This window comes from Lissotriton vulgaris, chromosome 11, assembly GCF_964263255.1.
Source record: "Lissotriton vulgaris chromosome 11, aLisVul1.2, whole genome shotgun sequence".
Classification (NCBI taxonomy): Eukaryota; Metazoa; Chordata; class Amphibia; order Caudata; family Salamandridae; genus Lissotriton; species Lissotriton vulgaris.
The window spans coordinates 404,378,892-404,401,114 of record NC_141699.1 but is presented as its reverse complement, the minus strand read 5'-3'; the positions used below and the strand labels follow the sequence as shown (position 1 = coordinate 404,401,114).

Below are 22,223 nucleotides of genomic sequence, written 5' to 3'. Positions count from 1 at the left end.
CGTAATCATATGGCATGGGGCTTTAAATTGTTTCCCTACAAAGCTTTCCCTGACAGTAAGACCACTGGATATAATCGATAAGCTTAGTTTATCTCAAAACAAATGAAACGTTATTTTTAAGGGAATGCAGTGTTTTTAACCCCTTCGACGCTCATGACGAGCTGGGCTCGTCATGGCGTAGCCTCCTCGCACGCTGATGACGAGCCCAGCTCGTCACGTAAAGTGCGTTTTTGAAAAACCCAGCGCGCTAGCGGAATTCCGCCAGCGCGCATGGTGTTAAATAAAATGTTTTTAGAGTTATTACCTAAGCAAGGAAGTCCTATAAATACAGTTTGCTGAACAACATTATAAATTATAGAACCACTACTGAATCACCTATTTGCTTCCTGTGCATGCTTTGAATATGACGTCACTGTAGGTGTAGGCCACTCGGAATCAGTCCTTTCTTTGGCATGGTGTACTCAGTCTCCACATTATGCTTAACATTTACCTTGGTAATCATAGAGGGATAATGCCTCGCTTGAATAACAACTTGTACTAGAATCAGTTGCTGTTTTTCTCTCCCTATTCACATCAACTCAGCTCATCCGCAGTAGTTTGTCTATTTTAGTCATTGCACTTCTCCTTTTGTAATGAAACATCAAGTGTCAGCTCTGTAATTACCACTTGTGGAACCCTTTTCTACTAACCGATTAGAAGGCTTGTTAACTCCATAATACTGCCTGAAGAATCCAGAAAATCCACTTCTTAAGTGACCTGAAATTACGGTCAAAGGAGATAGCTGAAGTGGTAGGAACTTCATCTACCTCTAGTGCACTGAGCCAAGCAATGAGATCCTACAAGGTACATGCTGTATCATTGCATGTTTTTTATTAGGTTCAGAGAAGTGGTTGTAGGCTAAACAATGTTGTCCACAGTGTGAAGTCAGCAAGTTATTACACGCAAAAAATTGTTTTCTGTATCTTCTGTACCATTCTTCTTTTACATTCCATTTCACTTTTCTTATCCTGTTGTGTGCTAGTGAAAAATTGTGAATTTAATGAGTACATTTTTCTTAATTAGCGTAGGTGCCTCTATTAAAAAAAAGGGTGAATTCTCATTCACTATAGGCTGGTTTATGCTACCCACCTAGGATTCAGATGTTTTTGCTCTTTTTCTTGTTAATATCCTGCCACTATTGGGAACCCTAATCGCATTATTTGAGGGTGTGAATAATGTTCTAAGTAGTGTGTAATACAAAAAAACACGTAGTAGAAAACACTGCTGTGTTTAAACTTGTTACAATTAAGTCCTAAAATGATAAACGATCCTAGATCAGTAGGACAGAGCAACACAGAGTCCAGATACTAAACAAGCATTTACAATGCAATGGTTTTGCCTTTGTTAAAGTTAGAGCTATTGGCATTGCTCTTGACATTATTTTTATTTATGTTTTTTTAACATAAATAAATGGCATTGTCATTTACAATGCCACTAGCTTTATCTATCGCAAATGACACACACAAACACACACAGAGCCGCCCCACACACACCCCCACACAGAGCCCCGCACACACAGCCCCCCACACACACAGCCACACAGAGCCCCCCACACACACAGCCACACAGAGCCCTCCACACACACAGCCACACAGAGCCCTCCACACACACAGCCACACAAAGCTTCCTACACACACAGCCACACAGAGCCCTCCACACACACCAACACAGCACAAGCAGGCAACAGGGGCAGACGGAGGCACAAGCAGGCAACAGGGGCAGACGGAGGCACAAGCAGGCAACAGGGGCACACAGAGGCACAAGCAGGCAACAGGGGCCCACAGAGGCACAAGCAGGCAACAGGGGCCCACAGAGGCACAAGCAGGCAACAGGGGCACACAGAGGCACAAGCAGACAACAGGGGCACACAGAGGCACAAGCGGGCAACAGGGGCACAAGGAGGCACAAGCGGGCAACAGGGGCACAAGCAGGCAACAGGGGCACGAAAACGGAGGCACAAGCAGGCAACAGGGGCAGGTGGAGAAAACACAATTTTCAACAGCCCACTTGGCTCTGCAACAGTTGCCTTTGAAAAGCAATACGGCGTAATGGGCATGATCAAATCCCGTCCCCTGCATAAAAAACAGCCTGAGGCGACTGCTAACACAGATGTAGTACAAGGCATTACACGGCAAGGGTGCTGCTGCCGGCAATTATCCTGGTATTTAAACAAATCTCTCTCTCACACACAGAGCGGCCCCACACACACCCCCACACAGAGCCCCGCACACACAGCCACACAGAGCCCCCCACACACACAGCCACACAGAGCCCTCCACACTCACAGCCACACAAAGCTTCCTACACACACAGCCACACAGAGCCCTCCACACACACCAACACAGCACAAGCAGGCAACAGGGGCAGACGGAGGCACAAGCAGGCAACAGGGGCAGACGGAGGCACAAGCAGGCAACAGGGGCACACAGAGGCACAAGCAGGCAACAGGGGCACACAGAGGCACAAGCAGGCAACAGGGCCACACAGAGGCACAAGCAGGCAACAGGGGCACACAGAGGCACAAGCAGGCAACAGGGGCACACAGAGGCACAAGCAGGCAACAGGGGCACACAGAGGCACAAGCAGAGCACAAGCAGGCAATGTCTACACGAGGCTGGAAAAAATAATTACAAATAATTTACATACAGGCAAATTTAAAATAAAGACATTTTTGATGGGAAGTTGCTGCCTTCGTGAATAACTGCGATTCCTGCTTTCAAGTGCATGAAACACTTATACTTCCAAAATGGCTTTCTCGTCTGGGTAGGTGCAGAATAATGTGCGCCTATGCATGCCTTTATCGTCCCTTTTCTATATCTATGCTTACTGTACTGAACTGTACAGTACAGCTGCAGCTCCATCCGGGTAATTTTCTTCCCCTGGGCAGCAAACGAAACGGCGGCAGCAGAGGCTACATCCGGGTACTCGCTGGCTACAGGTTAGTGCACCGAGTGGGTCCATGCTGGTGCTTCAGCCCGCGAGACGCTCTTCCGTAGTCACTACCAGAGCTAAATACATATAAGGTCCCAAATGCGAGACCAATTGCATTGCAAATGCTTGTTTTCCCCTTCCATTGAGTACTCCACCCCTGGCGCACAGTGTGAAAGGCTGTTAGAGCCATAACAAACATGACCCCATGCACATGAAGTCAGGCCAGCGACCTAGCCTCGGAGGCAGAATGACAATAGTCTGCTCTCCCACTGTCACAGCATGAGGTGTGCCTGCCTCCCTCCGCGTGTCTTCAAGGGGCTGCTGATGGGAAGCCATTAGCGTCTACTTATCAGTAACCAGGATCAAGTCCCAGCGTCAGTTCGACATCCTGTGATTCTGGGGAAATCACTTAATTTACATGAACCAACAAAAAAATATGACCCTCTGTAATGCTATCTGGTGCTCCGATAAAGCGCTCCAATGCCTCTGGGTCTGGCTCATGCTATATAAAACTGCATGTAAGGAAAGCACTATTGTTTATTTCTTTTTGCATTTACTCATTAGCATCATTCCCTTTCTCAGAAAGCTCTCATGATGCTAGCCACAAGAACACTGGAGGGCCTCCCTGAAGCACTGAAAAAAATGAATATCATAAACCCCCATGGTGAGTGTAAAGGCAGTTTAGGTCTGTGCAAGATCATGTGCCCCAGTAAACATTCATCAAAATATCCTCAGCAAACGTATGGATAAAAAACACAATTAAAAGCGAGTTCCTAGTGTTTTTGATAACTCTGTGCTTCTAACGTTTATTTTTTTCTCTTTGGAATTTTAATTTCCTATTTAATTACTGGCCCTATAAGCTTCAAATTACTTTTTTTGTATGCGTTTTTATATAGCGCTGACTTTACCCGAAGATGTCAGAGCGCTTCACAATAGGAACAGTAAATGATACATGAGGAGAGAATTACATGAAAACAAATTACACAAAAGCAAACGTTAAGTTACATGAGGCAAAAGTGACAATTGTGAGCAAACAAAATACAAGAGGTAGCGAACGGTACATTACAGGAGGAGAAAGTGGCATGTGTGCAAGTTACAAAAGCGTACAAAGTACAAGTAGAGGTATAATACTGCAAAACATGGCAGACACTCAAGCACAAGAACAAACGTTACGTATGCAATGGTGGCATTTGTCATCGTTGCTATCTGCGAATGTGGGCCGCTTTTTTGGGCTGCCCGGGCCGATTGCGACCCCAGTGCAACCCTGAGAAGTAGTCAGGGGGGCGCCAGCGGGCGGGTGTCACTGGGGGGTGGGCAGGTTGCGGTGCCGGATTGGAAGGTGGAAAGGTCTTTCGGTGGCAGTGTTTGCCGAGGTTATTTGTGTAGGAGTGCTTGCGTGCGGATGGCGTCGTTTTGGAGAGGCGGTGTGGGAGTGCCAGTGTGCGGGTATGGTGGCATTGGAGTGTCGCAGCAGACCCTGGCATCAGTGTGGGGCATCAGTGTGGCTGCTCGAGTGTGCGGAGGGGGGAGGGCAGGGGGTCACTCGGCCTGTGGTGGTCGGGTCCTGCTCAGTGTTCTCCGGTATGTGCCTCCGCTTCCTCCCTCGTCCAGGGTTCAGAGGGCACGGTACATCGAGTGCCGCCGCATTCCTTCCCCTGGCACCGCCCCACGGCTCCGCGGCTCCCCCGACATTCCACACTGAAGGCTTCCCAGGTGCCTGCCGCCCACCGGCCCTGGGAGAGGCGCGGGCAGGGGATGAGCGCGCGGAGCAGTGCCTAGCTACCCCGGGAGCAGTACACGGGAGACCCGCCCAGGGGCACGAACGAGAGTCGGTGACTGGCGCGTCCAGGGCCATCTAGAGGCGCAGCACTGAGGAACATCACCCTGAGGTAGTGCTGGAAGGCAGCAGGCCCAGAGGCGCTACATACATTCATTATTCCAGGCACCTAGGGGTGAACCCGAGGTAGGCCGAAGGGAAACAACTAGGTGCAGCACTCTGCGGCGTGTGCATCACCAGGAGACGTCTCCTAAAGACAGAGGGAATGAAATCCAGGTGCATCTGTCGGGGCAGTACCAGCAAGCACCGCTAAATATCCAAACATGCTACTACTCAGCAGCAGGACACAGTGGTAACACCTACGGGTACTAGAGGCACCCGGGATGAGCGTTAAGATTCATATAGGCACCTTTAACGTGCAAGCTTCCAAGGGGGAGCACCCATGAGTGCCACTAGGGTGACCGACTCCCTCTGGGTCCTCAGGGACTCTGTCTCCAGTCCTGAACTTTTCACCGATAAATCACAGTTTTAGGTGTGTTAGACTAATTAGCTCAATATGGGCAATTCAAGACTACAACCCCCAGAATGCAGTAGGTTATCACAGGAAAGTCAAGGGCTTGAAACAGTTTCCGCGAGGGAGGCGGTTGTCCCAGGCATCTCAGGGCTGCAGCAGCACCGTAGAGCAGCAACCGCAGGCAGCAGCCAGGGACGTGAGGCACGGCCGATGTTACACTTGGGGGAAATGCAGCTAACAAACAGAAGCAGTGAAGTGGGGCCAGTAGGAACGTGTGCTCAGGACTGCAGGCAGGAAGCACAATTCAGAGCAGCGGCAGGAATTGTACTCGCAGAGGCAAGCGGGTTTATTTCTGTCGTTGCAATCGTATATTTGGCGTTTTTGAGGAAAACAGACTAGGTAAGAGCTCGAGTTGTAATCTCCAACCCATTGCCTAATATACTATCCATTAAACTATCGGTGTATTAGTTTCTTATATGACTTTTTACAGTAGTAACTGCACCGGGACAATATTTTTTTTAACCGCACATACCTATCTGCAACTTCTGCTGAGGGTCCCGGCCAGGCGAGCTCCGTATACTCTTGCCGTCTTCCTTCTTCCCCCGGGCTGCGGGGGGCGGGCACTTCCGGCCGGCCGCGCTAGGATTGGCCGGCCGGCCAGTCACGGGGCGGGAAACGGGGGAGGAGAGACGCAGAAGTGCCGGCAATGCCGGACCAGACACGGGGGCGTTCCCGGCGTCGCGTGACGTCGGCAAAAGCCAAAGAATGTCGGGAACGCCCCCGTGTCTGGTCCGGCATTGACGGACAGGCCCCTCGTCCAATGGCAAGGCTCCATTTACGGAGCCAGCCAATCAATGACGAGGGCCGAACCAAAGCCACACTACTGTTCTCATCAGGTTTTCGCCTGCGCCGAAAAAGATGCGCAGAGCGCATCTTTTTGGCGAGGCAAAACCTAAAAAGGGAAGGGATGGATTATCCACCCTCCCTGAAAGCCCGCTTAGGTAAAGGAGGTTTATTACTAAACCTTGTAGGCTCTCAACAATTAGTTTTTAAGAACATTTGGCAGGTATTAACCGCAGTCCACCCCTTGTCAGGGAACTTATTTCTCATGGGCGCGGCTATGCCACCCCTGTGGTACAAGAACCCAGTGTGCGTTTTCTCTATTATGCCCACTTATTAATAACTACAGGCCTCCTAAACATATTCACTCGGTCTCTCTTCCATCCAGGATTTGGATTAGATGTGTAGAATTTTGAACTTTAATTCATTTGTCATTTGAACTATTTTGTGCAGATCTTCTGAAAGTGTTTCCATTAACTTGGTGAACAAGTTATGATGGACCTGTTCTGAAGTGACCTCAAGTGAACATGTTAGAGTTAAAGATTACACGGAAATAAATTTTAGGTCTGTGATACGTAAGGGTGTTTGGTGTGCTATGGTGTGGCAACATAGCGTAAAGCTATATCCACTCCCATAGCACTCCAAACAGCCTTCTGTATCACAGACCTAATCACTTCAATCGTGCCCTCAAAGTTACTTTTGATTTGGACGTATATATGCAGTGCGGAATTCATCCTATCGGGTAGTCTAGTGCTACAGCACAGACTTAATCCTGTTGGCTAGTGGAGAGCTTTACACATGAGCTGTTCACATGGCACATGAAAGTGTTCGTAAAAACAATATGAATAAATGGATAGCCTATTATATGATTATGGGTATTCATTTACATATGGGAAAGTTTACAAACTTACAATGTACGTTATATACGTTGTCAACAATTACAAGTTAAATTTGGTTTGACAGATTGGGAAGTCGAGATACTCAGGACAACCTGGGGGCTTTTTTAGAAATTCTGGACCTATTGGAGTGTTGCATATCATAGCGTACACCCAATGTCGCCGAGCTGATCATTCGCTGTGAAAGATGAGGAAGAAAATCACGTTGGTTAAAGAACCTTTTTGGATTTACTCCGTGTTCAATTTACGTCCCCTCTTTTCCGTATCGTCGCTACTTGCACTAGATACCTTTGCTAATCAGCCCTGAGGAAGCCCACAATGGGCGAAACACGTTGGCTGTCTCTTTGATCATCCTGTATTAAGAATATTGGCTGTCTATTTTAACATCTTGTATCAAGAGGACATATTAAAAAGGAATTTTTCATATCTGTGAAGGACACGTGTTTCGTCTTGATGTATTGAAGCATTTCATATTTACTTCCATTGCTGCCTCTCTATTTGCTTGTTGTTTGTCAACATTTACAAGTTAAAAAGAAAATCTACAGCATTAGTTGCATATGTTTTCCTAAGATACCATTTGTATTCTTTGTTTCTTTTTTTGTGAGGCTTTGAATGTGGGCTGCCATTTGACGGGAGATGAACTAAGAACATTTTGAGTTCTTTCCTGATGGTTGATAATAAGAGTGCCAAACTCTGGTTTTGAGGGGGTTGGGCCCTTGCAGAGGGTGGATGTGAGAAGATGAATATGACTGTTCTGCATGTTGTCAGTTCATGTTAACTCAGACAGGCGAATTAGGCTACAGGAGAGATTTATATCCGGCAGAGTTCTGTATTCGAGAGGGCGGAGTGAAGGGTTGCCTCAAGAAAATTGTAGGTTGCAAAAGGAAATATGACTTGCGGCCCGAGACCAAGTCTACCAGAATCCAGCTCCTTGGTGCATGTGTGTTTTACCAGTGCCCAAGCCACAGGGTTTGTGCATTTTGTGTTGAATACTTACATGATCAGTTTAACTCCATGCGCGGCGGGTTTTCCCGCTGTGCGCTGAGTTTTTAAAAAACCTGCGGTTCATGACGAGCTCAGCTCGTCATGAGCGTACGACAGGCGTAACTCATGAGCGTCGAAGGGGTTAATAGGTGTTGGTGGAGCAGACACTGCCAGACAGGGAGTTTTACTAGTAGGTTGGCTAGTTTCCGTATGTGGATGGTTTGGTAATTGATACATAGAATATGTGCTTGCATTGTACGGTGTGGTGAGGGTAGGGAGGAGGCAATGAAAGTTTTTTTGTTTGTGTGATGTGGTCAAATTGCTTTCACCAGTGCTTAGGCGGTTCGGGCAGCTTTGAGCGGTGTAAATGTGGTGTTAGGAGGTCAGTAAACATTGCGTACCTTTATCAATGTGACATGGGAGCAGGGTTTCAATTGTCGTGTGAAAATGTGTGCCAGGAGAACCGGTTTTATTTAATGTAGAAGGCTAATCTGATACCATGAAAAATTACTTTCAATTTGCTATAGTCCTTGAAGGGGAGCCTTGTGAAACGCACAGATCTTTCTGTGAAGGTTAGGTAGGAGATAAACTTCAGCTTTAGACACTTGATAGACTGTGGTAGTATAAATGTTTTGTTTTTTTTTTGCTTCAGCGTTAGCTACGAGTACTGTTTGCGGGAAAGAGGCAAGCCATAAGAGGACTGTGGTAGATAGACCCGTGCCTGCAGAGTGAATTTGAGTAGTATCTTGTGACGAAGTGTCAAAGTACATTGCTGGCCAAAGAGGATCAGGTTGCAGCGGGCCACCTTTGTCTGCTATTGAAGAGTGTCATGAATGACTTGTAAAGTTGTGATCTCGGTACGGACATTTTGCTCTTCTGAAAATGTATGACCGCTCTTAGTCTCTGTCGGAGGAACATGAACTCTTGAAAAGGGTATCATTTGTACAATCATGCAGAATAAAGTTAGACTAGAGAACTCCCAGAGGATAAATTAAAGGAGTAAGTTCCAATTATGAACAAACATGTAAGAACTTAAAACTGCATAGTCTGAAAGTGCGGAGGAATATTGAGTAATATGACAGCTATTGAACTACCTCAGTGATGTACACGTAACAGTGGGGGAGAAGGAGAGTAGCATTTGATGTAGGCATTTAAATATCTCTACTACTGAAGTACTTGGATGGAGGCAAGTTTATTTGAACCAAGAAGTATATCGAGAAGAAGCCTCAAAAAAGGATATTATTAAAAGAACAGTGGTAGTCTTACATTTGCATGGAGTGGCCTTACAGCAGCGTTAGTGAAGGCTAAAGCAGCAACAGTGTTCTTGCGGTCCCAGCACCGATACAGAGGGGTAATCTTACTGAGGGAGTGAAGGTTGAGCTGGAGATTGAGAATGGTGTGTCTTGTTTCAGTAGGCAGGCGAAAGAGTAGGCATTGTGTTTTGTCATCAGTGTCATGAGTTTGAATATATTCAGTGTGTATATGTACTCCAGTTGTATTGAATGGTCTGGGAAAAGCCATTTTGCATGCTGTGATTGAAGGGTTTAGGTTTTTTTGAGGGAGGAGCCACACATATATTATGACAGTCCTTGATTAGATTTTTAACTTTATTTTTCCTCTTTGTCCAGGAACTGACAGATCTGCAGAGGGACCCTCCTGCGCAATGCTCTGCTGGTCCAGTGGGCGATGACCGTAAGTAACTTTGAGCTAGCTGCTGTCTTCTATTTCCACAATAACAATGTGTTAAGTGCATATTTTTTCTCACTCATGTTTCAGACCTCTTAGTCCCTATGTCCTTTGTCCCTTGCTTTATTAAAAACCTGAGATACACAGTTCTCTCGTTGTTATTTTGCAACTGTTGTTTTTCCATTGTGTTCATGCTTCCTTCTTTTTTCTTTATATCTAGTCTTTTGAGACACTTACAACCTGCTCGCCACCATTCTTTACACAGAACCTTAATTGTGGATTTCTGGTCCAACTTAAACCTGCATGGCTCTTCCCCCTACTTTTTTCTTTTATGTTGGTCAGGCTTTATAATTCATTCCTGAGTTGTAGGAAAACCCGGTTCCCTGGTGACTTGACCCTTGTTTTCTAAATCAGGTTTGTGGTGGGTGGCACTGTCTTTCTTGCAATGAAACCTCTTGTGAAGCATACCTGGGAAGCGTCCCCCCTTCCTATAAGACTGGTAGATTGTGGGCTTTCACATCCAGAGAGAATTCATGCTGACATCCGACTCATCTGGCATTTAGAGAGGCTGCATGAGCACAGAATTTTTCAGTCTGTTACAACACCTTAATGCCATTTTATTAAGATTGTTCAGTTTCTTGTCACTCAAATGTAATTTACAAATGCATAATCTTGCGTGCACCATGTCCATATACCTTAATATCCTTTTTTCAAATGTTTTTCTATTAGTGTCCGCAAAATAAAGCAAAGAGGCCGGAAACAATAAGATCACCTCAAAACCTTCCAGCACAAGGGGGGAAACACATTTTCAAATTTCCTCTAAACTAATGCTTTGATATTAGCTCAGTCAGCTGTGAACCTGGTCCCTGTAGTAACAGAAGTAAATAAATAAGAGTACAAATCGACATGGCTCAAATACAACACAACATGAAAGGAAAGCAATTGACAGCTTGTATCACCAATAACAGTCCTCTCATTCCTGTAATTGAGAAAGGCTTAGGGGTATCCACTCTGTTCATCTTCTTCTCTGAGTATAGGTTGTATCATCAAGCACGATGCCTGCGATCTGAGGAACAGCACTCCTCCTCCTTACTTGTAGACTAGGCCATGGCTGATTTTAGGTTGATAAAATTGAAATGTCTTCCCTATGCTCCGACAAGCAGCCAGGCAAGAAACTAGATGCTTTCACCTTCATCAATCCATTGAAATCCTGTCTTTTTTCGAACAACCGGAACCCATTGCAAAATAAGCTCTTCATACCCTAGATGTTAAAAGAGCACCCTTGTTCTAAATAGATAGAACTAAAACTTTCAGGAAAACTAAACACCTCTTTGTAGCTTTTTCAGCATCTCATAAAGGCAACATGCTATCCTAATCTGGCATAGCCAGATGGATAGTCCAGTGAATTCAAACATGCTGCATTATGGCCAAAAAACCTTTACCTGTTGCTCCAAGACCACACTCCACTCGGAAAAATGGAACCACTGTAGCATTTAGTAAGGCAGCTACATGGTCTACACCACCCACCTTCACCAAACACTACTGTGTGGATGTTTTAGCATGCCAACAAGCCATTGTAGTTTAGGCAGTGCTACGTATTTTAGATCAAGCAATTGCAACTCCCACATGCTAGCCACCGTCTATTACCAGGGACTGCTTTATATTCTAGGCAGAACATTTGTACCACACATGCCGTCAAACGGATTATGTTACCCTGTAAGCATCTGTTCATGGCTTGGTGATCTAGACTCACTGGGGAGGCATTCGAAGATCCGTACTTAAGGGGCTATGGAATTCCATCCCATAATCCTTAGAACCACACGGCAAAAAATAACTACCCTTAATAAATTCTCAGGATTATTCTCTAAGGAACCAGGGAAAATGTATTTAAAATATCATCACCAAACTAGGAAAATGGGTAAGGCAGAAAACCTATAGACTACTAGAGTCAAGAGATAAGCTAGTCTAAAAGAAATGGAAATAGATGCTACACCTCGAAGTGATGGAACCCCCATAAGTTAGTGGAACATTCCCATTGTACTCCTCTCCCACCCCCCCCCCCCCCACCCCCAAAAAAAACCCCAACCCCCCCAAAACTGATTGGACTAATACGTTTTGTATTGGCTTTAGATAAGTTAATCAAATACCTCAGTTTAGACACATACCCAGTACCCAGAATGAATGAAAGGAGAGTGCATATCCACTTAGTTCTAACTAATAGATATTGACATATTACCCATAGCTACCTTCACAAAGTGAAAACTGAATTTTCCACTTCACCGCGTTCATATAAATTTGCAGCCTTACCCTTTGAATTACATGGTGCTTCTGCCACATTCAAAATACTAATTAACCCTTTGACCGTGGCGCGAATTCGGCCACAGGGTGGGGGGGTTGCGAGTGTGGCGTGGAGCCATTATGAGTCACGGCGTCGTGTACTCATGACGGAGTGGTGCTGCCATGACCACGCCCACTCACTAATCCGCCCGCACAGGCGGGGAATTAGTGCCGCATGGGCGGAGCGGCAGTTGGATGACGGCTCCACGCCGTCATGAGCACACGCTGCCCGTGGCTCATGACGGCGTGAAGCTGTCATGAGCACGGAACATAAACAATACTGTTGCTTATATTGACATCATTGTCAAGTCACTTTAGCCCTTTAAGGCCAGTCTCAATGAAGCAGTTCTACATATACCCTACAAAAAGTATGATTGCTGCTAATCAAGTTAAATATCTGTGACATCTCATAGGGCAGGGGGTAAAGAACAACAAATTACGGAACACCTGTAGCCTGGCAGAATCCTTGGGCCAGCAACTAGCGGATGTGGTGACTTAAAAGGATAGAGGGAAGAGAAAAAAAGACATGCCATGGATGTATAGAGTTCCAAAAAGAGAGAGAAATAAAAACAAAAAATCTAGAGAGACACATTTTACTGCTTAATATGAAGTTGCAAAACTGCTTTACTAACTAGGCGTTGTACACATCTCTAGAATGCTGTTTGATTCCTATTACATTTTAGTGGGGATGACCTCCTTCTCTTTGAGCTGAGCTGATTATGCCCTAAACAAGCAGTGGTTTGCCAAATTCTCTCGCTGTGAACTGAAGGATATGAAGAGTTACACCTATCTGTGGGGATGGTCTGTAGAAGCTTCTGGGCAGACCCATTGGGTACACCCACTACCTTCTCATTCGGTGTCTGGCTATTGGTTTTCATGCCTTCCTGCTTAGTTTAAGAAGCAGAAAGAAGTATAACCACCTTTTTGCAGCTCATGAAAAATTAAATGTGTGACGTTGTGTAATTCCTTGGTAGATGACCGAATGTTCTCAACTTGGGTGAAGATGATTTGATTAGAGCTCTCTGTCCTCTCTGTATCATTGCTGCAACTGCAAAACTAAATGTAATTTATTTCTATAAGTATAATACTTATTTCTTTCAACTGTTGCTGTGCGGTGAAAACAGCACACAGTAGATGCCAGGGGAAGATACTTCCTTTGATTGGTTATCATGTATGCTTTCTTTGCCATTTTACCATATTGCAAGTGACCTCAGTTGCTCAGTCTCGAATACAGCATAGTGCCTACTCAGTTAGACTGACCTACTGGATTAAGATTTGTGACAATTACTGCTTTTCTTCAGGAAATTGGTCGTGCCTCCTCGAAGAGAGGGATTTTTGATCTGCAAGGTTTTATGAATGTTTTCCAGAAGAGACCCCTTGGTTTGGAATGCCTTACTGGAATAGCTGAAGAATAATGCACTCTCATCTTGAAGCTGTAAACACCATATAAACATGATGCTTCTAAAAAGGATTCTCAGTAAGCTTGAATGCCCGTAAGACTTCATATTCCTTTTCTGCAAAACACTGCTTCAGCGACATTTTATATAAAAAAGGAGGAGGTTAAAAAAAAAAATGCACAGACTAGTTTACCTTGGTGAAACCCACCTGAAAACAAGTGAGGCCACGTTTGCTCAGGCCCCCTGCCCCCGCTCATTATGCAAATATTAATGGGCCGGCCCAGCCAAAGAAAGGGATTGACAATGCAAATACAATACAATACACCTCTGCCATTGATAAAAGGGAGGTAGCAGACACCCAGCTACCTCCAGAAAGGCCACTCGGGCACCCACTGGGCTGCTGGCGGCATCGAAGAGAGCAAAAACCTCAAATAGGCCTCCCAGGCTGCTCGAAAAAGCAGCCCTCAGTTGGAACTGGACACCGGCCCCTCAGGCATTGCTGGAGTGCCGACGTTACCAATCGGACGCTGACCGCACCTCAGATCTTCACGCACAACAGAATTAAAACAAGCCCTTTTCAACCACACACACACCATACACCACCATTAACATCAACAGTTGATGGACAGAATGCAAAACAATGTCATACATTCACCCCAGTACAGAGATCTGGGCCTAACTCCATCGTTTTTTGGCTCACCATGCCATTCCAGTTTGAACCCAGCCATATGCAAATCAGTCTTGACCCTGTGCCCCATGGGAATAGTCCAGCCCGAACTGCCAAGTAAGGTCCTCCCTGGACTGGAAACAAGCATCTTTGGACCGGGTGCTGCCTGCACACAACCATTGACGTGCCTTGTGAGACACACACATTCATTCAACCACATATGCACCCACTCCATGCATCACAGACTAGAATTGGTTCTAGTCTGCTTGTTGACAGGACACCTCAGCTGCAGACTGCAGCTCAATGCAGCCTCTGAAGGGGCATTAAAGGTGGTTGTTTTGGGTGCTGGTTGTTGTTCCTGTATATGATTGTGTGTGCTCCCCTTGTCTCTCTGTGCTCCATCGCGTGGACCGTTCCTACTCGTGCACTCAGGTTATATTGAGCTGTTATGTTTGTACTAGTTGATTTAATGCCCATTAGATTCCCCTTGTTAAACTAATGTTCTGATTTGTTACCTTTGCCTCAAATTGTAAAGCGCTCTGATATCCTTCAGGATCAAGTTCGCGCTATATAGAACTTTATAAATAAAAATGAAAAACTTTGTTTTTTTGGTCAGGTGTCCTAAGACCACATGGACCATGGACGTTCTATAAATGTGGTCAGTTAATCAGTTCCTTATTTTAATGACTCTTATTGGCAATGCCATCAACCCTAGAACTAATTGTCAAATCTTTGTTTATTGCCTAATCTTGGGTCACCATTTTGGCTATCTTGGATAAAACAGTGCTGCTAAGATTCTGGAATTCTTTTTTACCCAGATCCCTTATCAGTAACCGTTGAGCTCCGAGTAGGGTCACAAATACGTCAGGAACCCCAATTGAACCTCTATATTACATATGTTTGTTTGCTCTCAAAACGTCTGGAACCCCATTTGAACCTCTCTAAATTAGAAAATGTTTGTTTGCTCTCAAGTCTCTGGTGTCTGGAACAAAGAATATTGATCCTGGCTTCTGTAGCTGCTTGCTGTATGTAGCCTCTCCACTTTGAACTTGCGGTTCACAATAGAGTACGGGCACACTTTTTGAAATTTAAGCTCCTTCTGAACCCTTCTAATAATTGTACACCGATTTTTTTTTTTTTTTTTTTTTTTTTCTTTTTCTCCTCTAACTTGACCCTGTCCACTTAGGTCCCTAGTGCTCTCTGTATTTACCGGGTGGGATTTGAATGCCTCGAATTGACACCCCACACCTACTATAGTAGACCTTTTTGACTGAATTCTGTGGGTATTTTCCTGCAAGTTTTAAGTTTAGACATTATCCAGACCTCTCCCGGAGCAGAGACATATGGGGCAGGTCTGATGCTACAAAAAAGAGCACCCTCTCACAATTCCCTTTGGACCAGACACCTTGGAGCAAAGAAGTCACTTTTACACTGGGCTGCTTTCTGTTTCTTTTGAGGTATCTTGCAGGATAACTTCCAGCACCTGTTATCTCTTTGAGGATAGCTGATTGTCATGGTGAGGTCAATGTATTGAGAGTATTTCAGCAGGGCCCCTTCCTCTTACCAATCCAGCAGCAAAATCTACTGTTGCTCCGTGGTACAACTACTGATTCTGCTTACAGTAGACTCCCTTAGTGTCCATAGTCAACTTGGGACTCGAACATATGCGCCTCGTGCTCAAATATCCTTAGTGAGGTTGCTCTTGTCTGCTTTTCCTAGGTTTAGAGCCAAGCTGCACTGCCATAGGTGCCACCATCTTACCTGTCAGAGGAGTGAGAAATCACTGTGCGGAATAATGACCTAGGCAACACTCTGAACCCATGTATCTGAAAGAAAGATGTTAGTTGTCTCCTTACCTTCGAATAACCCCCAGGCATCAGACTGGATCCGGGAAGTTTTCGTCGGCAGTACCCCTGTGCGTCGGTAGGCGTCGTCTGCGACTCTGCACAGTCGTCGGCATCCGTCGTCGGCATCGTGATTGCCGGGATGATGTCATCGAGTACTTAGACGCCGCCCTCGCACGCTGACGTCCGTTCTGTTCTTCTTTTTTCTGCGCTTGCAAGCGCAGATCCGGGAAGCGCGTACCCTTAGCCATTTTTTTTTTACTAACTTTTGGACATTTTTTGTCTATCTTTTTTGAGTCGACATCGACTCCTGGTGCCAGTAGGGATGCCCGGTTTCAAGCCGTGCAACCCTTGTCACTGACTGATGTCGGTGACCGACCCCCACCGCCGGTGTCTCTGTTTCGGCGCCAACCACGATGACAAGTCGTGCCCCGACTGCCGGGCCTTGACGTCGAAGGCTAGGCGGGGGCGTTCCCGTAAGCTGCTCGAGATCAGTCAGTCCGGCTCAGCACCGCTCGAGGTCCGGGTCGAGGAGGATGTCGACTAGGAGGTCAAGGGACCGGGGACCGGTCGCGGAACCGGATTCATCACCGTTTGTCGGGATCAAAGTCCTCGCACTCCTGTAAGTCGTGGCATGAGAAAAAAGTTGAAGAAACGCCATCGTTCTTTGACCTCCTCCTGCCAGTCGCACGATTTGGCCGAGGGTTCAGGTGGCGCCGCCCGCATGGCTTTGGCGGAGCCCGCGCAGTTGCATCCAGCCTCACACCCTCCGGTCCCTGGGCTCAATGCGACTCTGGAGCAGATGTAAGGCTTCCTCGTGGCCATGAGGACTCTTTCTGCCGTTTGGACCCTGCCGGCGCGCCGTTGGGCCCCGCAGGTCCGAATGGGGGTCCTAACCCTGTATTGCCGGTGGCTTCGGCGCCGCCGTTGACTTCGGTTCTGGTGCCGCAGGACCCCGTGGGATCCAGGCCTGGATCCCGGTCGACGCCGGTTGACCTCACAACTCCTCTGCAGGCGCCGACCCCCTCTGAGCCACCACCGGCGTTGTCCTCTGACGACGCCGGCCCTGGTTTCAGCCCGGGCTCGGCGTCGGACCGACGCAGTCTCCGATGCCGACTGGTGAGTTGTTCACCTACGCCCCGTTTCTGTCACTTCTGCCTGTTTATCAGGACACGGATGAAGGGGAGGACTGGGAGGGTCTGAGGACACTCTGGCACAGCAGTGCCAGTTAAGTCCAGACTGGGCAGATGAGCTAGGGGAGGCCAGTGGTCCAGACACTTCGCCTGACACTGGTTTTCTCTTTCCTCCTTCCGTGGCTACGGAGAAGGGAGCTACTTATGCTGTGGTGCTGTGCAAGGCGGTCAAGGCCTTGGGCTTTTCGTCGCGAGTGGAGTTGCGGTCTGTTATACGCCTTTCCGCCTATACCACTTCTGCCCAGACTGCTGAAGATCAGGTGCGACCTAGCCCAAGTCATCCTGGTGGCTCCGGATTGGGCACCAAGATACTGGTATCCCGAGCTACTCCGTCTGTCAATCGATTCCCCGATCCGATTGTCTCTTCGGGCAGCAGGGGACGGCCCTCCACCCGAACCTGTCCAGCCTCCTACTCCATGCGTGGAGATTGAGCGGCGACAGTTGATGCCATTTGACTTGCCTCCTGAAGTCTGTGATGTGATTCTGGCAGCCAGGCATCCCGCCACAAAAACGGTATACGCCTGCAGGTGGAACAAATTTGTGGTATGGTGCATAGCAAAGGCTGTGGATCACCTTTCCGCCCCTCCTTCTGAGGTTCTCCTCTTTCTTCTTTCCCTGGCCCAGCAGGGCTCCGCTCTGGACACCATCAAGGGATATCTTTCAGCTGTCTCAGCCTTCTTGAGGCTTCCTGATCAGCCTTCTCTTTTCAAGTCCTCTATTGTAAATAGATTCTTGAAAGGCATTACTCGCATGTTTCCTCCTGTTCCCTTCGTAATGCCTCAGTGGGACTTGAATCTGGTGTTAACCTATCTGTGTGCTCCGTTTGAGCCACTCCGTAACTGTCCTGCCATCACCTCTGCCAGAAGAGTGAGTGAGCTCCAGGCTCTTTCTTCTAAGCCTCCTTTCCTCTCTGTCCATCCGGACAAAGTTGTTCTGTGGACTCGTCCTTCTTTTCTACCCAAGGTGGTTACTGCCTTTCACATCGGCCAGACCATTACCTTGCCCACCTTCTTTCCACCTCTGCATCGTTTGAAAGAGGAAGAGAGGCTCCACCGTCTGGACCCAAAACGTGCGCTCTCCTTTTACCTGAAACGCACACAACAGTTCCGGGTGGACGGCCAACTTTTTGTTGGCTACGTGGGCACGAAGAAGGGACGGGCGGTGCACAAACAGACCATCTCTCGGTGGGTCGTTTTGTGCATCATGGTCTGTTATTCCTTGGCTAAAAAGGATTCTCCTGAGGGGCTGCGTGCCCATTCCACTCGGGCCACGGCGTCTACTACTTCCCTGGGAGGGGGAGTCCCTTTGCAGGACATTTGTCAAGCAGCTACGCGGGCCTTGCTGCACACGTTTGCCAAGCACTACTGCCTCGACAGCCAAGTCCGGAGGGATGGCTTCTTTGGCCGTTCGGTTCTCCAGGACTTCCTGGTGTGATCTTATTTCGCAGACCCACCACTGGGGTTGGTAATGCTGGGGTATCTATTCTAAGGTAAGGAATCGAACACTAACCTTTTTCTTTCAGATGCACAAGTTACTTACCTTCGGTAACGATATATCTGTAAGAAACATTAGATTCCTTAGCGCTCCATCCATCCTCCCCGTTCTGCGAACCGGTATCTAGGGTTTAAGGTCATCCCTTTCAGGGCCCTAGTTTCATGGCACCAGTGTCGCTTTCTTGCATGGCTCTGCGTTCCTGGTGCGGAAAGCTATGTACAGAACTTATGTCAGCGCGCGAGGGCGGCGTCTAAGTATTCCGGCGACGTTGTCACGACGACTGACGCGGAGCCGCAGACAACGCCTACCGACACGCAGGGGTACTGCTGACAAACTTTCTGGATCCAATCTGACGCCTGGGGATTATTCGATGGTAAGGAATTTAACTAACTAATGTTTCTTACAGATATATCGAAGGTAAGTAACTTGTGTGTACATCCATTTATTGAGGCACTATCCCTAGATTATATTGTCCGGTAATTTCAGTCCTCCTTTCGACCCAAGTGCAAGAAAACAGCTTAACAGAAAGTGCTACACTGGAGTGTCCAAAGTGAGCGGCCCACCTGTAGCCCAGTGCCATCCTGCTTAGGGAGTATTGAAAAAGCAAGACCTGGAGGCGTTAATCACCCTGAGGCAGGCTGGAAAAGCAAGCATAAAACACAAGTTCATCTCCTGCAGCTTTTACTTGACTGCCTCAAAGGATTTGCATTGGTGCTGTACTAGGCGTGTGTAGTCTGGGAAGCCCATGATTCTGCTAGATTGAATGTTGATGAGGGCCCTCTCATAGGCGAAACGCAGGACGACATCCCTGCCCTTGTAATTGAGGAGTTTTGCTATAATCTGTTGCGGAGGGGTCGCCGCCAATAATCTGTGGGCCTGTTCTGCACCAAAGCAAAAGGACAGGTCCCCCTTGCGGACCGCCAGTAGGATCCACTTTTCCAAGAAAGCTTTTGGGAGTTGTCCCCTTGGCCCCCTCAGGGAAGCTCACAAAATGTAGATTGTTCCGCTGTGCCCGTTTACCCGCGTTCTTTTCCCAAATCTTTAGGCTACAGGACACCATAGTCAGGTGTGCCTCCTCTGCTTTCAGAGTTGATTCAGAATCCTCTTAGTCTGAAATGCATCCGTTCGTTCCTGCCAAGCGTACCACTACGCTGCAAAGTACATGGTGCAGGAGAACTGTATTCACCCCAACCTCCCCAATCCTGGTGTCAAGTGCCGACCAGAAGGCCTAGATAGCAAGAAGGATGTCCACAGTATTAGGTTGGCTCGCTGCTGATGAGAGAGGAGAGTCAGTAGTGCCTGTTTGGAATGCAGGGCCCAGAGGGGCCATCTGCTTGTCGGTTTTCATTTGTGCCTGAGCAGGTGTAGTTACTCCATGCTCCATTTTGTTTGAATATCTTTGATTAGTTTTCAATGCTTGTTCACAGTACATGCCAATATAATAAACATGAAATGCAACAAATCATCCCTTAATCTTACAAAGACAATCAGAAGCAATAACAGTGCACTTTGGGACATTGTCACACATCACGTCCCGCAAGGCAAGAGAAAAAAAGAAAATTAAGAAATCAACGTTCTCAAGGGCATGTTATTCACAAGGATAAATCATATTCCTACGAAGCAATAGGCCCGTAATGGAAAGGGACAATACATCAGGCAACGAGAAATAATAATCCCCGAGGCGTAATCTGAACAAATGAAGGTGGTATGTGTGGTAGAAAGGCTTTAGAGAGTGCACAGCCGTGTGGTTCAGGTAATGACACGGCCTGGGGTCTATGGACATGATGTAAAATGGCATTGCCCTTCAAGTATTTGTCTCCTTCAGCCCTCGTCCAACAACAGGTATGGGGCGAGCTGCCCAAGGTGGTCCCGTGAATAGACGCTGTGAATAAAAGAGCAGTTGACTTGTAATACTATATTCAAAACATCCTAACAAGCGTGTCAAGTGGAAGAATTATTGTGACACTGAAACTTAACCAACAGGGGGGAGGGGAAAAAGATTGGAGAAAAGAAGAACTATAAAACTGAGAAGGAAAAGAAGAAGCAAAGAAATAAAAAAGCAAGAAGTGCGCCCATGTGTATTCATGGACATGTGTCTTCGGTTCCAGGGAAAGGCCAGCGTGGGGGCTTGGGAGGCAAGAGGCCAACGTGATATGGGTCCCTTGGTGGGGGGGGGGCTTGAGAGGGGAGAGAGTCAGCCCGTCATGGGAAACAGGCATCCAGCCCTCTGTGCTGGGGTGGGGGGGGGGGGGGGGTCACTGTTGTGCGGGTAGTAGTGGCACCACGTGGTGCAGGTACGGTATGTTACTTGCGGGTACCAGGCATGAAGTAACCGCGGGGGTGTGCAGCTCTCCATCCCGCCCGTTGCCCAAACTGGGTCCGGAGGGGAAGATGTCTAAGTAACCCCCTGATCGAGACATGCCTGATGGAAAGACCTCAGGGTGTCATCCCAAAGCTGCGCTATGGGAAACTTTCTCAGCCCTGCCGTCTCCTCCCTATAAAGGGTAGTGCTTTCCGCTCTCGCCCAATTATCAAGAGGCACGCCAGTGTCTTGCGTGCGGGGGTTCGCTACACTTCCAGCGCTTAGTGAGGAGTCTCTTGGCTGTGATAAGCCCGAGATCCCAGAATCTAGAAGGGACCTTGTTATGTTTCGTTCTCTTGTATAGGCCCAGTAGACACGCCTCCCACGTGTGCCGCAGGTCCTCACCAACACCCCTCGCCAACAGAGACGTCACTGTGTGACAATATGTTTAAATGTGGGGACAGGCCCAGAGCATGTGAAGGAGATCCGCACCGATCAGTAGGCATCTCGGACATGTGGAAGTGTTGACTGCAAAGATTAATTTTATCTGGTGACCAATACGCACAATGCAATATATAAAACTGAATAAGCTTGAAGTGGGACTTGCGCAGAATGTTTATAGGGCCGGCTAGCACTACTGCCCATTCCCTATCTGTCCACTCCTTTACCCTGTCTGCTGCCCACTTATCACGCAGCGGTTGGGAGGTACACTGCGTGTGTGTCAAGAGGGCCTGCGCCAGCCAATGGACCACATGGGAGCCGTTACCCATGACATTTAAGTACTGCACCAAGAGGTGTGTCTGTAGTTCCTCGGAGATGTCGCCCCAAGCCGTACAAATGTGCGTATGAGAGATGCATGCAGAAGAAACTGTCCAGCTGGAAGGCCCGTGTCTGTAGCTAGTGTCGCAAAGGGAACCAGGGCACCGTCTGCATACAAATCTCCCATCGTGTCCATCGCTCCAGCGCAGCCTCGACCACCACCCAGCCGTCTTGGGGCGTTCCCAACAGTGGGAGTATCGGGGCATAGGGCTTCACAGCGCGGGTGAGTTTCAGGCTACGTACATAACATTTGCGCGCCACGGCCAGGTGTAACTGTAACGGGTAGGGAGTTTTGGTCAAGGGGTGGAACATTGTATGGACCTGTGTGTGGGTCAAGATAGTAACGTCCGTACCTCAGGTTCTTCCCACTCAGCCATCCGGCTACCCATTGCAGCATCACCGCTAGATAATAAAGTTCCTGATTGGGAACTGCTAGGCCTCTAGCGTCTGTAGGCGCATAGAGCTTCGTTAGTGCCACTTGAGGTCTCCCAGCATTCCATATA

At 47.6% G+C, this 22,223-nt stretch overlaps 1 protein-coding gene across 1 annotated transcript in view; it reads left to right on the top strand.

Moving 5' to 3' along the window:
* Positions 1 to 22,223, top strand: part of UBE2D4 (ubiquitin conjugating enzyme E2 D4) — a 362,319-nt gene that overhangs the window by 70,626 nt on the left and 269,470 nt on the right. Inside the window, exon 2 of the mRNA XM_086943450.1 lies at positions 9,610 to 9,673. Within this exon, the coding sequence (XP_086799576.1) occupies positions 9,610 to 9,673 (64 nt within the window). The remainder of the gene's footprint in view (positions 1 to 9,609; positions 9,674 to 22,223) is intronic.